General features: G+C 42.6%; 1 protein-coding gene across 2 annotated transcripts in view; it reads right to left on the bottom strand.

Annotated features, from left to right (window-relative positions):
* TMEM131 (transmembrane protein 131) overlaps window positions 1-14,392 on the bottom strand; it is a 245,368-nt gene that overhangs the window by 14,626 nt on the left and 216,350 nt on the right. For both annotated transcript variants that reach the window (XM_047068675.1, XM_047068676.1), the window contains 2 exons: window positions 5,377-5,552; window positions 1,762-1,889 (listed from right to left, as the gene is read on the bottom strand). In XM_047068675.1, coding sequence (XP_046924631.1) covers window positions 1,762-1,889; window positions 5,377-5,552 — 304 coding nt within the window. The remainder of the gene's footprint in view (window positions 1-1,761; window positions 1,890-5,376; window positions 5,553-14,392) is intronic.

Genomic DNA, 14,392 nt, shown 5'->3' with positions numbered 1-14,392 from the left:
ATATGAATCATAGCCAGATTGTCTATTCTTGCAAGAGCTCCATGAAAACTAGGGTTTTTCATAATTTGTATTTTTTAGCCCTATTTATCTAGAAATATCTGATCAATCACCTAAGCATGAAATAGGCCTAGAAGAATAGTTCTGGTCACTAAGGTATTATTCCTTTCCTGGAGTGCCAGAATATTAGCACTAATTAGTGCCTCAGGATGATTTCTCTCGGGAGAGATCCAAGTGTGTCAACCACTACGCCCCTTGACATTGCTGCTAGCTGGGTCAGATTGGGTCTCATCACACTGTGGGATCGAATCACTCAAATAACAATGTGCATGTAAGAGTGAATTTTAGGTACGAATACTCCACTAATAATGAATGACTGCCATATGCTGTATTATTTCATAAATTTAGGTTAAAGGTTACATTTCACTAGGGTAACACCTAATTTCTTTTTTTTTTTTTTCAACGTTTATTTATTTTTGGGACAGAGAGAGACAGAGCATGAACGGGGGAGGCGCAGAGAGAGAGGGAGACACAGAATCGGAAGCAGGCTCCAGGCTCTGAGCCATCAGCCCAGAGCCCGACGCGGGGCTCGAACTCACCGACCGCGAGATCGTGACCTGGCTGAAGTCGGACGCTTAACCGACTGCGCCACCCAGGCGCCCCAACACCTAATTTCTTAGTAGGGTTCATGTCCAGTGTAGAGCCCAACGCAGGGCTTGAACTCATGACCCTGAAAATTGAGACCTGAGCTGAGATCAAGAGTTGAACCTTTGACCGATTGAGCCACCCAGGCACCCTGACACCTAATTTCTTATTAGCTATTAGTTCTATGGAACAGAATGCCCGTGCCTGAGTTAAGCTATATTTATTAACTAGGTAGAGAGTCTAGTCTATTGGTGCTTCTGGAAAGCTCACATATTGTTCGCCGAATCAAAGTTAGAATAGACCTTCCATAAAAACTAAGGCCAGTTCTAATGATAACAGTGTCTTCCTTTATTAACTTATACCCAATTCTTTCAACTTCCTAGGTTGATGCTCACTTAACACAAAAGGTAAATATCAGCCTCCATGCAGATGGCCATTTTATATGATGAACTATGAAGGGCATTAACAATACTAAAACTAAAATTAGCTTATTAGGTAGATCTAAGGTTTAACGAAAGTATGAAGTAGGCTTAATTAATAACCTAACAGTTCAACTCCTTCATTTACTTGCAGAAAGATTTTGCAGCAAGTCTTCCCCGTGGGGCTCACCAGAATCCTGCTCCATGGTGACTGGAATGGAGTTATTTCCTAGTTAATTCATCTTAGACTTGTCTGATAGGTGATAACTGTCCTGAGCATTAAGGTAAGAACAAATTCTTCCAAGTTTTGTGGCAAAGAATCCTAGAACCCAACTGTAGTGGTGGGTTAGTAAACAGATTCAGAGCTCTTTTTGAGAAAAGTTAGGCTCATACCTGTGGCTGAACTATCAAGGTCACCTTTGTACAGAAGTGAAATGGCTCTCTGCCTGGGAACAAATTACCAACCTAAACTTTCATAACAAGTCATTAACTCTGCCTTTTACATGTCTGACATCAGAAGCATGTGGTCCCCAGTCAACATTAAACATTAGAAAAAAAACCCAAGAGGAACATGATGCAGTATATGGCTTTTGTTGCAAAAAACTCCATAAAAACTGACCAACCACAAAAACATTACCTGGATCTCACCAGTAACTTCTTATATATATCTTAGTTCTCTGCACTCATTCATTTTTCTTACCTGGGTTTCACATCTGTTGGGATTTCTTTCTTAACATTTAAGAGTTTTTTGCTTTTTTGCTTCACTTGAGACATTTCATTTTCATGTTTTTCAGGCATGGCTTGTTTTCCCTTTTGCTTTTCTGTATCCTGTAAAAAAATGTACACTTAGCTGCTGAGAAGGATTAATAAGTCTATATGAAGGCAGAGACACAAAACCAAAGACAGCCCAGATACAACACGTATGTATAAAAACAACAACCTCCTTTCTATCTTTATTATGGTTCTCTCAATTTTTTTAGCCTCTGACTTATTATAATTATGCTTTGGTGAGTCTGAATTATAAAGAATGTTATTTTATTTATACTCCTACTCTGTCTGGGGTGGGTGCAGTGGTAGCAGCAAATTGGTAGCTTCTTATTTTTAAGTATTGGGGAGCAAACGTTGCTTTTTTTTTTTTTTTTAAATAAGAAAATTCAGCTTGGAATACAATATAAAGTTACACACTCTGGAAATGCTCCTAAATCCTGAGCACAAGTAAAACCCAGGGCAAGAAAACAGCACCGGCAAGTAGTAAGTGTTCGCACCTGTTCACTAAGTGTCCATGAGTGACAATATGGCCGTGAAAGTGTTATGGCGGGTTTAATGCTAACCATTCACCACCAACGAGAAGAAGCTTAGTTATTCATTCACTTACTCAACATTTACCGGTCAGCCACTTGGTGCTGGGCAATGGGGTTACCAAGGGGGCCCAGGCCCTTTCCCCAAGTCTAATGGGGGGGGGCACACATGACAGCTGGAGATGAACTTGTACCTTCGTGTAGAAATGTTCACTGGTTATGACTGGAGCACAGAAGGGCTGTCTTGCCTGGCTTGAGTGTGGAGTCTGTGCTGAGAAGGACACACCCAAGCTGCACCTTAAAGCTGTACTATTTTCCAGTCCGCCCACTGAGGTTTCTGGCCCCTGACTACTACGTAAGTACAGAAACCACACGTATGCATTTTTATAGTAATTCGACAGTTGTGGCATCCAAGCATGAGACCAGTGGACTTGTCTCCCAAACAGGGCAAGGATCCATTCAGGTATTATGGAACTCTCTGGGGAGTTGCATTTGGCGTGGGTGTGTACTACTTGTGTACAGTAGGACCATCTAGATGACACATGGGAAATAAAAAACACCCTGTTCTTCATCACACACAGTTTGAGCAGTACTGTGTGCAAGGAAGCACTGAGGCTAATCAGGGGACAGACAGGGCAAGGACAGACTCAGCAAACGAGCACAGCTGTGGGTGTGGGAGGAATTACAAGCATAAAGGTATATGAGAAGCTACCCAGCTTCAGAGTTCATGGTTATTAAGGCAACTTGGGTTTTAACAGGTCACACCAGGTCAATCTATTTAAGTGTCAAGAGTAAATAATCAGGGAAAGGGCTAAAACACCCTCCTGTCCCCACACCTTTTAAGACTATTCTGAATTATTTCTTGACCAGTTGACTCATAAAGGACTTTGTAGACCATGAGCTCTTTGAAGACAAGAACATGGTCTTTTTGTCCTCTGTTGTTTCCCAGACATAAGGTCTGGCACTTGGGTGCTCAGGTACGTAATTTTTTTAAATTTTAATTTGCATTAAAAAAGATTTTGCAGATAGCTGACACAAATGTTACATACATTTCAAGTGTACAACATAGTGATTCAGCATCTCTAGCTGTTATGCTGTGCTCACCACAAGTATAGCTACCACCTGTCAGAAATATCACAATATCATTGACTATACATTATCATTGACTATATTTCCTAAGCTGGGCCTTTCACCCCTGTGACTTATTCATTCCATAACTGGAAACCTGTAACTCCCACTTCTCTTCACCCATTTTGTCCATCCCTCCACCCCCTCCCCTCTGGCAACTGCCAGTTCTCCTTATTTGTGGGTCTGATTCTGTTTCTTGTTTGTTTATCCATCTGTTTTGTTTTTTAGATTCCACATATGTGTGAAAGCATGTGGTATTTGTCTTTCTCAGTCTGACTTACTTCACCTAGCCTAACACCCCTCGTCTATGCTGTCACAAATGGCAAGAGCTCATCCCGTTTAAATGACTGTGTAATAGTCCACCCAATCCCTACTTTTTGAATGAAAGGGTAGAAAAAGGATGGAAAAGACATCTATGGGAAAGTGATTTGTCAAGTCTGTCATCTAGTTAGGAAGGAAACACACACAACTGGCAAACACACCAGTCACAAAGTAGTAAAAGCACATAAATTATATGCAAGAGTACTGAGGAGGAGGAATAAAAGCTGATCAGAAGGGAGTAGGACAGCAGGCATGAAGGCCGCATGGAGGATTCTGTGCTGTGTTTGCAAGAAGCAAATGGCAGGGAGGAGACAGGAGAAGCAGGAGGAAACGAACAACAGAGAGAATTATGCCAGTGGGTGCGCACAGAATGGTGGCAGACAGGGTCAGCTGGAGAGAAGTGTTAGGAGAAAAGCTGGAAAGGCAAGAAAGGAAGTGAGGAAAAGTTGTGAAGAAAGCCTGTGCTGAAAATGCTTTCCAAATGCTTATTTGTATCATCAAAACTGTTGGGATTGCACTCAAAGATGAGTAGATGGCATTCTGCATTTCTGAAGGAATCTGTTAGAAAGGATATACAACCCAGAACAGAATCCAGTGCTATGGACTGTACTGAGGGCATACAGAGCACCACACCAAATGTGAAGGATGCAAAGGGGAAGGGAGTTGACAAGAAAAATAAGTCACATATAAATTTCATTTAAAAAATTAATATATGCAGATGACACTGTTGGACATCTTTAAGAAATGATTCCTTAGGTTACTAGATTAAAACTGAAAAAGGAATTTGGGCCTAGAGTATTAAAGGCTATATTAGGATCATATTAAATTTGAAATATAGTTATCTAAAAATAAAAATGCCAAAATAGAATTATGCCCTCACTTTTCTACAAAGCACCTATAACTCAGTCTCAGACCCGTTCACAATAGTAACCTTACCTTCCATTTACCTAACACCACTAAGTACCAGACTTTTGCAGTATTATTTGACACTGGTGACTACCCTGATTGCTGAGGACTCTGGGCTATAGGGAAGCTTTCTTGATGTGTTGATGTCTGCTGAGCTGGCCAGTTCTGGGTGACCACTAAAGCCTTGGGTCTTCCCTGAGGCCACCTTCCACTTCAGGACAGTCACTGCCCTCCTGGCAGGAGGAGTGAGCTGCTCCCGAAGCCTGCTGTACCAGCTGTGATAAGACAGGAGAAATCCAATATAATTAAAATGGTCTAGTTCTTTCTCATCCTCTTTTGATACTTAAAATTTGAAACAAATTGCATGAGCCAGGGTAGTTACTATTCTAGATAGTCCCTATCTTTCAAGCAGGGTTTCCAATTTCTAATTATTTTACTTTATCAACATGCTTGCAGATGTTCTTGCCTGGGGGAAATGAAGACCTCCATCTGGGGGGTTGTGACTCCTTCCTGCAAGACAGTGGCTTAGGCCTGCCTGTGCATGCTGAGAAGGAATCCTCAGAACATGTACATATGTTAAAGAGAAAAGGTTCATTCTATATTAAAAAACCCAATCTATGAGACACCTCCTTCCATCGTTTGTTTGAGGGAGCCCGTCATACCTCCTTGAGGAGAGGCTCTGTGTCTGGGTTGGAGGTCTCTGTGGTGGTGGAGGAGCTGTCGTCATCAGCCAAGGAGTCTTTCAGTTCATCTTCCTGTGGCTTTCCCTTTCCCTTCTTCTCCTTTTCCTCTTGCTTCTTAGGTGGTTTCACCTTGCGCTGAAGAGGTTTTCCTTTCCCTGGGGGTGAAAGTCAAAATAAAATAACTTCTTGGTTTTTAAATAGCTCAGAAAACATAGCCATTATAACTTTTCTCCAAGAGGCTGGACTCTTTTTCTCATTAATAAAGGTTTCTTTCTTCTCTAATTACAGCTTTCCAAATCATGTTTGGCTTTTTGATTAGAATTTTGGTGAAAGTCAATTTTACTGAGGCATAATTAATTTATGTACAGTAAGATAAACCCATTTTAAGTATAGAGTTCAATGACTTTTGGCAAACTCAATAGTTTTGACCAGTTTATGTCTGTCTTAGAATATTCTTTTTATACTCCACAGGGCGATGCAGCTTTGAAAAGTCACAGAAGTGAAAACCAGAGATCCTTTCAAGCCTGTTTGGAGATGGAAGCCTGAAGGTGATGCCCATGTACATCACCCAAGGGATAGAAGAGGCCCGGAGACAGAACCATGATGGCTGAGTCCAAATCCTGGCTCTCCCTAACAAGCTGTGTGATCTTGGCCTCCCATCTGTAAGCTGGGAGAGACAACACCTCACAGGGTTGTAATGAGGAATTCATAAAGCCCTCAGAGCAGTGCCTGGCACATAAACACCACGGAATGTTCTATATGGACAGAATGAAACAGAGCTATAGAAAGCCTAGTATTTTTATTGGCGTCTGGGTGGCTCAGTTGGTTGAGTGTCTGACTTTGGCTCACAGTTTGTATCTCACAGTTCGTGGGTTTGAGCCCCATGTCAGCCTCTGAGCTGTCAGCACAGAGCCTGGAGACTGCTTCAGATTCTGTGTCTCCCTCTCTCTGCCCCTCCCTTGCTCATGCTCTGTCTCTCTCTCTTTCTAAAATAAATAAACATTAAAAAAATTTAGAAAGCCTAGTCTTTTTAAAAGATGTGGATGCTCCCAAGACAAACAAGAAGCCACAGTATATTTGAGTGCCACTATTTCCCAAGCAGCATTCCATGTCCTGAGTACAGCACCAGCACCAACAACATAATCCCTGCCTTCACAAAGCTTACATTCTAGCTGCATCAGACAGCTGCAGAGAAATCCCCGGATTCCAACACCTGTGGAGTCACCTGGGTGGGCAGGCAGGGTAAAGCTGCAGAAGCCACATAAGCCACAGTTTAACCCATTCTATATATGCCAATTAAAAATACATTACTCTGATAATGGTAGCTTAATATGAGTTATTTAAATCCCAACATTTCATGGCCACTGTTAATTGTTGTCAGAAACTCAAACTTTGGCATCTAGAACAGGGGATAGCAAACCATGGCCCCTGGATGAAATCTGGCCTGCAGCCTGTTTTGTATAGCTTGTGAGGTGGGAATGATTTTTATTTTTTAAGTGATTGGAAAAAGGAACAAGAATATATGACAGAAGGCAGTTTGTGGCACATCAAGCCTCACATATTTATTGTCTGGCCCTTTCCAGTAAACTTTTGCTGAGCCTGCTCTAGAAAAAGAATAGGTAAAGCTCTGATTTTTAGGAATGTCATTTTGTCGTTTACGTTCACACTGATTCCAGGGGGTATTACATTTGAAACCATAACTGGGACATTAAGTCTCAAAAACCGAGAAGCCTTTGTTTTAGCAGAAGATCGGCCAGTTGGTTTATTTACAGCCTCTGATCCATCCTGACTGGCTGCAGCTCTTCTCTGCCATGGCAGAAGGGAAGGAGCCGGTCCTACTCTGGCCCCAGGAGCCCCTGGATTTCTCAGATTCTGAGTTCAACAGTTCATGCTGAGAGCCCTTCAAACTTCCCCACACGATAGAGATCAATCCCCCCATGCAATGAATTTCTCACCTGCAATTATACAATTTTGTCATGCTTAGGTTCACTGTGTGAGAGGCACTACCTATATAAATAATCGTATTTACAATAACCTGAAACTAGCTTAATAAATAGGAAAGTGTTAGAAGTGATACATTTTTTAAAGCTGGACTCAAATATTGACGACATGGATACACAAAGGAGAAAAAGAAACACTGAACAAACCAAGAGTTAAACTGAAAACTTGGGTAAAAAAAAAAAAAGCTTATCTCACAAAAGACTAGTTTACACTTTTTACCTCCAAATCCCCATCTTTTATTAATTTCTTAATATGCTGCGCTTGCACTTGTCCCCAACACCTTAATGAATGGCATTTTGAAAAGGTTATCAATAACTCCTTAGCTGTCAATACCAATGACCTCTAGCACTCCTCTTCTACAAGACCTGTTTGGACACTAGAATATCCGAACTCCCTCCCCGCCCCGCCTTACGTCACATTATTATCCTTTTCTGGTACTGGGATTCTTTTGGCAACTTTTTTGCTGGCTTCATCTTTGCTGATGTTTCCTGGAGATATGTCCTTGGAACTTCTTTCTCCTTTATAGTCCCCCCCAGGGGCTCACTTTAATTAATTTGACATAAACAATTCAGATCTAAAATGCCCAAACTGAGTTAAATATCCTAAAAAACATCTTTTGGGTTCTCAGTCTGTAACAATCATACTTAATCTGCTGTAATTTAGACTAATCTGGGGTGCTTTTTTTTAAATGTGAAATTTATTGTCAAATTAGTTTCCATACAACACCCAGTGCTCATCCCAACAGGTGCCCTCCTCAATACCCATCACCCACCCTCCCCTCCCTCCCACCCCCCATCAACCCTCAGTTTGTTCTCAGTTTTTAAGAGATGTCGCTTTGTTGGGGCTCCACACTGAGTTTCTGATTAAGCAGTTCTGTGTGGGACCTGGCATGGGTAACTTTTTAAAAAGCTCCTGTAGTGACTCTAGCGTGTAACTAGGCTGAGAATCAGTAGTCAATGGTATCAACACAATCACCACTGTATCAGTCCTACGGCCTAGGCTAGCAGCTGCTTCACTGTCCTGTGTGATTTCTTCTGCTGCTTCTGTTCCCAAATTCAAATGTTGGTGGGAGGGGAGAGAACATGTTGTCATCAAAGGACTAGAAATAATTCTGACTGGATCAGCCTGACGATGGGCCTATGTGCCCTGCAAGGCTGCACACACTGGGGTGGCCTCTGTCTTCCTCTTGCCACTTGGTGGGGTGAGGGAAGAAGCTGCCTTCTCAGTCAAGCTTGTTCTCAAGGGTTTATTCCCTTCCTTAGGGACTGGTTCCCAGTGGAAAGACTGGGCTTTGGGAAAGGAGAGTCTCAAACATTTTGCCAAGAGGGTACTGGTAAGCGGGAATCAGAAGTCACAGGGAAACTGCCTTCTCCAAGAAAAATTGTTACCTCAATACACAGTGGAGGACACAGGATATCACCTGCCTTAAGGAAACCACACCTTAACTGGTGTATAATCTATATAAAAACTAACCCATCCAAGTAAAGACAATACAAACTGAAGGGAAAAGCAGCTTAGAAAAACCCAGTGTTACCAGCAGTGGTTGATAGACCTAACATGAGCGACAGGTTCCTCAGACTTCACACCACCGTCTGGATGAAATGTCCCTGAGGCCACTCACCCTCCGTCTGCCCACTCCCATCATCACCAAGCAGACTCTAGATTGAGCATGTGTCCATGACCTACTTGGTCAACATATGCCCCCTCGGCATTGTCATTCCTCATACAGTTTAAACACTTGCAGGGCAGCGACCAGCCTTACTGATCCATCTTCAGTGCCTTGCATGGTGCCCAGCACATAGCAAGTGCTTGGCCAGGGTCTGGCAAGCTGTACAAGTTGGTTTTGTGCCTTTCTAAATCCTGAAATACACTTACAGTGTGACCTGCTCTGAGACTTGCCACCCCAAGTCCGGAAGCTCATCCCATCTCACTCTATGAGTAGAGTTTGAATCCAGGTTTGAATCCAAAGTCAGTCTTCGTGGCAAACTGTATGATTCCATTTATACAACAATCTTTCTTTAAAAATTTTAATGTTTGTGTAAAATTTATTTTTGAGAGAAAGAGAGAGACATAGCAGGAGCAGGGGAGGGACAGAGAGAGAGAGAGAGAGAGAGAGAGAGAGAGAGGAGACACAGAATCCGAAACAGGCTCCAGGCTCTTTGCTGTCAGCACAGAGCCTGACGTTGGGCTCGAACTCACAAACCGTGAAATCATGACCGGAGCCAAAGTTGGACGCTTAACCAATTCACCCACCCAGGTGCCCCTATACAACATTCTTGAAATGATGTATTATAAAATGGAGGTTAATGGTTGCCAGGGGTTAAGGAAGGGACAGGAGTGGGAGGGAAGTGGCTGTGGCTAGAAAAGGACACAAAAGGGATCACATGGTGATGTAAATGTCCTGTATCCTGACTGTATTGGTATTAATACAGGCATACCTCGGAGTTACTGCAGGTTTGGTTCCAAACCACCACAATAAAGTGAGTCAATTTTTTTGGTTTCCTAGTGCATATGAAAGTTATCTTTAGGGGCATCTGGGTGGCTCAGCTGGTTAAGTATCCAACTCTTGATTTTGGCTCAGGTCATGATCTCACGGTTCATGAGATCAAGCCCCACATCGGGCTCTGCTCTGACAACGCAGAGCCTGCTTGGGATTCTCTCTCTCTCTGCCCCTTGCCTGCTTGTGCTCTCTCTCTCTCTCTCTCTCTCTCTCTCAAAATAAATAATAAAAATAAAGTTCTCTTTATAATATACTGTAGTCTATTAAGTGTGCAATAACATTATATCTAAAAAAAGGTACATACCTTAATTAAAAAATACATTATGTCTAAAACATGCTAACCACCATCTGAGCTTTCAAGTGAGTTGTAATCATTGATCATGGATCACTACAACAAATTTAATAATGAAAAGTTGTGATATATTGTGAGAATTACCAAAATGTGACCCAGAGACACGAAGTGAGCAAGTGCTGTTAGAAGGATACTAAAGGCAGGACCGCCACAGCCGTAAGAGACACAGTTACGTGCGAGGTGCAGTAAAGCAAAGTGCAGAAGAGGAGCATGCCTGTATCCGGGCTGTGATATTGTACTGCTGACTAAGTTGTATGCAGTTGCTGGTTGCCAGGCCTGCTCATAAAAATGGTCAAAATGAAACACTTTCTTCATTGCTTTAAAGCCTGATGGAGTATATTTTTTCTAATCACTGAGTGGATACAAAACTCTTCATTGACCGAAAGCATTTGTCCCTATCTGCAGGGTCCCTCAGGGCTAGGCTGTGTGTATGGGAACATAAGGCGGGCTGCTACATATCTGTGGCAGAGTACCATCTGCATCTTACAGATCTAGCATCCTTACTGAGCAGTGAAGCTATGAGCCTCATCAAATAATCCAATTATGAGCTGACTACATACATGCTGTAGTCACCACAAGTGCTGTGTGCGTGGGTGAGGCTGGGCGTACATCTAAGAGGCGTGATGTAGGAGAGGAGCTAGGATTTAATGTTATAAGGTCAAGACAATGTGAACGTGAAGAACATTCCCATATTCTCTCTAATCAAGGCAAAATGCCCACTCTGTTATTCAGTGTCTTCAGATTCAAGCAGGAATTCAATGCCAGCAAAGTCTGTTTTTTTTTCAGGTGAATTCTTAGGCTTCCTTTTCCTGCATGAGAACTATATAACAATGTCTGGCCATAGCTGCCAAGAAATGTGCTGCTCAATTTAACACTTGATGGTAACAACTAAATTTGTTCTAGGTTTCTGATGAGAAAGCACCATAATTAAAAATAAACAGATAAAACATCAAAAACTCCTTTTCGTCTTTTATTCACTGTTTTACATGTGCTTTAATAATTTAAACCACTTCCAATTAGTTTAAGTAGGAAAAGTATGAATTATAAATTTAAAGAATATGTCCTCTACTAAGGACACTAAGTAGTGAATAAATGAATTTGCAATCAACTAGTTTGGCCAAGCTGCTTTGGCTGTCTCTCTTCCACTTAAATCATTTAACTTCTACCCAAAAGAACCACTTCAGTAAAGTTTCAATTACCAGCCAATGGTTTCTCTGAATATGTGCAGTCCCTGGCAGCAGGGGACCCCAGGCAGGCCATGTAATGTCAATTGCAACACCTGACTAGAATCTCTAGAGAACCACCAATTCTGGCATGAATTTGCCTCCTCACGTTTTGGCTGCTGAAATGGTCTAAATGAGGCCAATAAACAGACCCACATGCAATTTACTTGGGTCAGTATTGGTCATGCAAATTTATTTCTCCCTATTTGTTCAGAAATAATATCTTTATACGAGTATGATAAACTAAAACATACCAAAAGATGCATATGAAGAAAACTCTTCAGCAATTCTTTAAGCTAAAGCAAATAGTTTTCAAATTTTTACAGTAATCAAGGGTGCCTGGGTGGCTCAGTCAGTTGAGCGTCTGACTTGCACTCAGGTCATGATCTCGTGGTTCATGAGTTTGAGCCCAGTGTCGGGCTCTGTGCTGACAGCTCAGAGCCTAGAGCCTGCTTTGGATTCGATGTCTCCCTCTCTTTCTGCCCCTCCCTCACTCGCACCCTTTCTCCCTCAAGAATAAACATTAAAAACTAAAAAAAAATTTTACAATAATCATATTTTGTCTGATTAAACTCTGTGCTTAGATTGTGAAGATACTTGTTTAACTCAATATAAGTTAGAAAAGAATTCCTATTAAGTGAAATAATTTTACTTCTAACCCAGGGAAGGAATTAATAATGAGTCTGTGGGAACACCCATACTCTTTTTATTCTAGCTTTTCTTGTACCTTTATAAGGTCTTATATACCATTTGTGGGGGTAAGCAGAACCTATAAGGTACCCAGGACTAGGAAAAAACTGCACCACCAAAACTTAATAGTATCCAGGATTAAATTACATAGGGTTTTCATAAAATTATTACACTCAATTTTGGATTTGTTTATTCTAGAAATCAAATATCACAGATATTACAAAAGCACACTCAACTACAATTTGATGTCAGGAGAAGACAGCTTCTGTCCTGTCTAGACATTTCTCTTCACTCCCTTTAAGGGCAACTCCTCGTCTGCCCAAGGACCACTAGAGGGACAGGTGCCCACCTCCCAAGGACATTCACTGGTTATCTTCACTACTGGGGTCACACAGTTATCCCAATCACCTGTGGACCTTGCTGAATGTGGAGTCTGATTCAGCAGTCTGGGTTGGGGCCCACAATTCTACATTTCCAAAAGCCCCCAGGTGATGTCACTATTGCTGGTCCCTGGACCACAACTTTGGGTAGCAACTACTACCAATACTACTCCCCTTGTGCCAATACTAGCCCATCTCTCGGCTCACTTGTCCACTTCTCCACCTGCATTGGGCAAATCAGGTTGGATTTACTCCATTTATGACAACTGCATACACATTACATTCCTACACACTGTCTGGCCTCAACATCGTGCCCTGCATGTCTCCCAGTCTTCACTGAGGACCCTGGCACCAGCCTCACCGACTTCCTCTGACCCTCAATCTCTCATCATCTGGGCCCCAGGCCTTGTATGGGTCAGGTCAATAATCTCTCATCAGTACCTCTGAAATCCAAAAAGCTCTCAGAGGTTTTTCTCCCTAACTCATTTAGAAACAAAACCAGTTGCTTAAACTCTTGGTGGTACAATTTAAGCTGAACTAATGTTACTTTTTTTTTTTTTTAACTGATGTTACTTTTTAGAGTCCTATGAATCACATGGTATATGCATTGCATACCTTTCCCCAAATTGGAACTCCCAAATATGTGAGGCTTCCAGAGTTGTGTCAAGGGCAGCAGACCTGTAGCTCTGTGGCCTCACTGTTGCCAATGGGCTTTACTTCCACTGTGCTTCCACACCCCATTCCGAACGCTGCACCTAAGAACCTGTTACTTCCCAGAACTGCATTTCCTCTGAAGCCCTATAGTGTCAGGCCTTACTTCCAGAGCACAGTCTCACACCACTCCCGTGCTGCTGCCATCCCTGCAGTTGGACGTGTTGGATCTCCCATCCCTTGACTGCCCATGTTCTCCCTGTCTGTGGGGCTCCTTCTAGCGTGAGGTCCTTCTCTATCCTCCAAGTTCCATGCCTCCAAGTCTGGCATATGCCTCTCCTGCCAACAACCCTGGGTCTTTCTGCCACCCCTGCCCTGCAGAATTCCGACAGTACTGTAATCCAACTACCCAGCTTTGGTGCCTCACCCCTGGGCTGCAGTGTAGATTGAGAAGAAGGGCAAAAGTTTGAGGGAGTGCCACTGCGAGCCTCAGCTGGGTCCAAGTGTTACCCGAAGGGCTGCTCCGTACATCCAGCTCTCATGTACCATGGACTCCCAGTCCACAGAAATGTCCAAACGGTCTCTATATTGTTTCTACCCTACCGCTTCTCCCCTCAGTCCCAGCAGCTGTTACTTCAGTTCAAACAGAAGCTCCCCTGACGCCCCCGTTCTGCCTCTTCATCTCTAACCCATTCATCCACATCCATGTATCTGTGGAATGAGGAGTGCCCCTTCTTTTATAATCTACTGGACTGGGTCTCCCCCACAACCCACCTCCTTGGGCACCTGCTTCTCTTCTTTTTTGGAGGTGGCAGTGCAGTGGGGTTGTAAGCCGTCGACTCAGAATTGGGCCTGGGTCTGGTTAACATATTTGCCTCCTGCAACCTTTCTTTCTGGATTGGGTTTCCTAACTGGAGACACAGGGTCACAGCAATGCCAATCACCAAGGTGCACGATGCTTGCACAATCACGCCTGGAGCATTAATGGTGACCAACACCATCACCCTCAGCTCTACTGGTTTTTTGTCCTTGACCCACAGATATTTCCAAGCACCATGTTCTCCCCGCTTTTTTTTTTCATTAAAAATACTACCAAAAGATATATTCATCCCTTTTGTTTTGATTAAAAGTTAAAGACCATGGAAACCAGAGGTTAAAGAGTAAATACCCCCTTTCACTTACTTGTCCCCAAAGCACT

Source organism: Lynx rufus, unplaced genomic scaffold (genome assembly GCF_022079265.1).
Source record: "Lynx rufus isolate CCGP_SWC_20201006 ecotype Redwood Valley unplaced genomic scaffold, mLynRuf1.p SCAF_8, whole genome shotgun sequence".
Taxonomy (NCBI): domain Eukaryota; kingdom Metazoa; phylum Chordata; class Mammalia; order Carnivora; family Felidae; genus Lynx; species Lynx rufus.
Note: the sequence above shows the minus strand (reverse complement) of the source record. Positions and strands in the feature narration are given on the sequence as shown.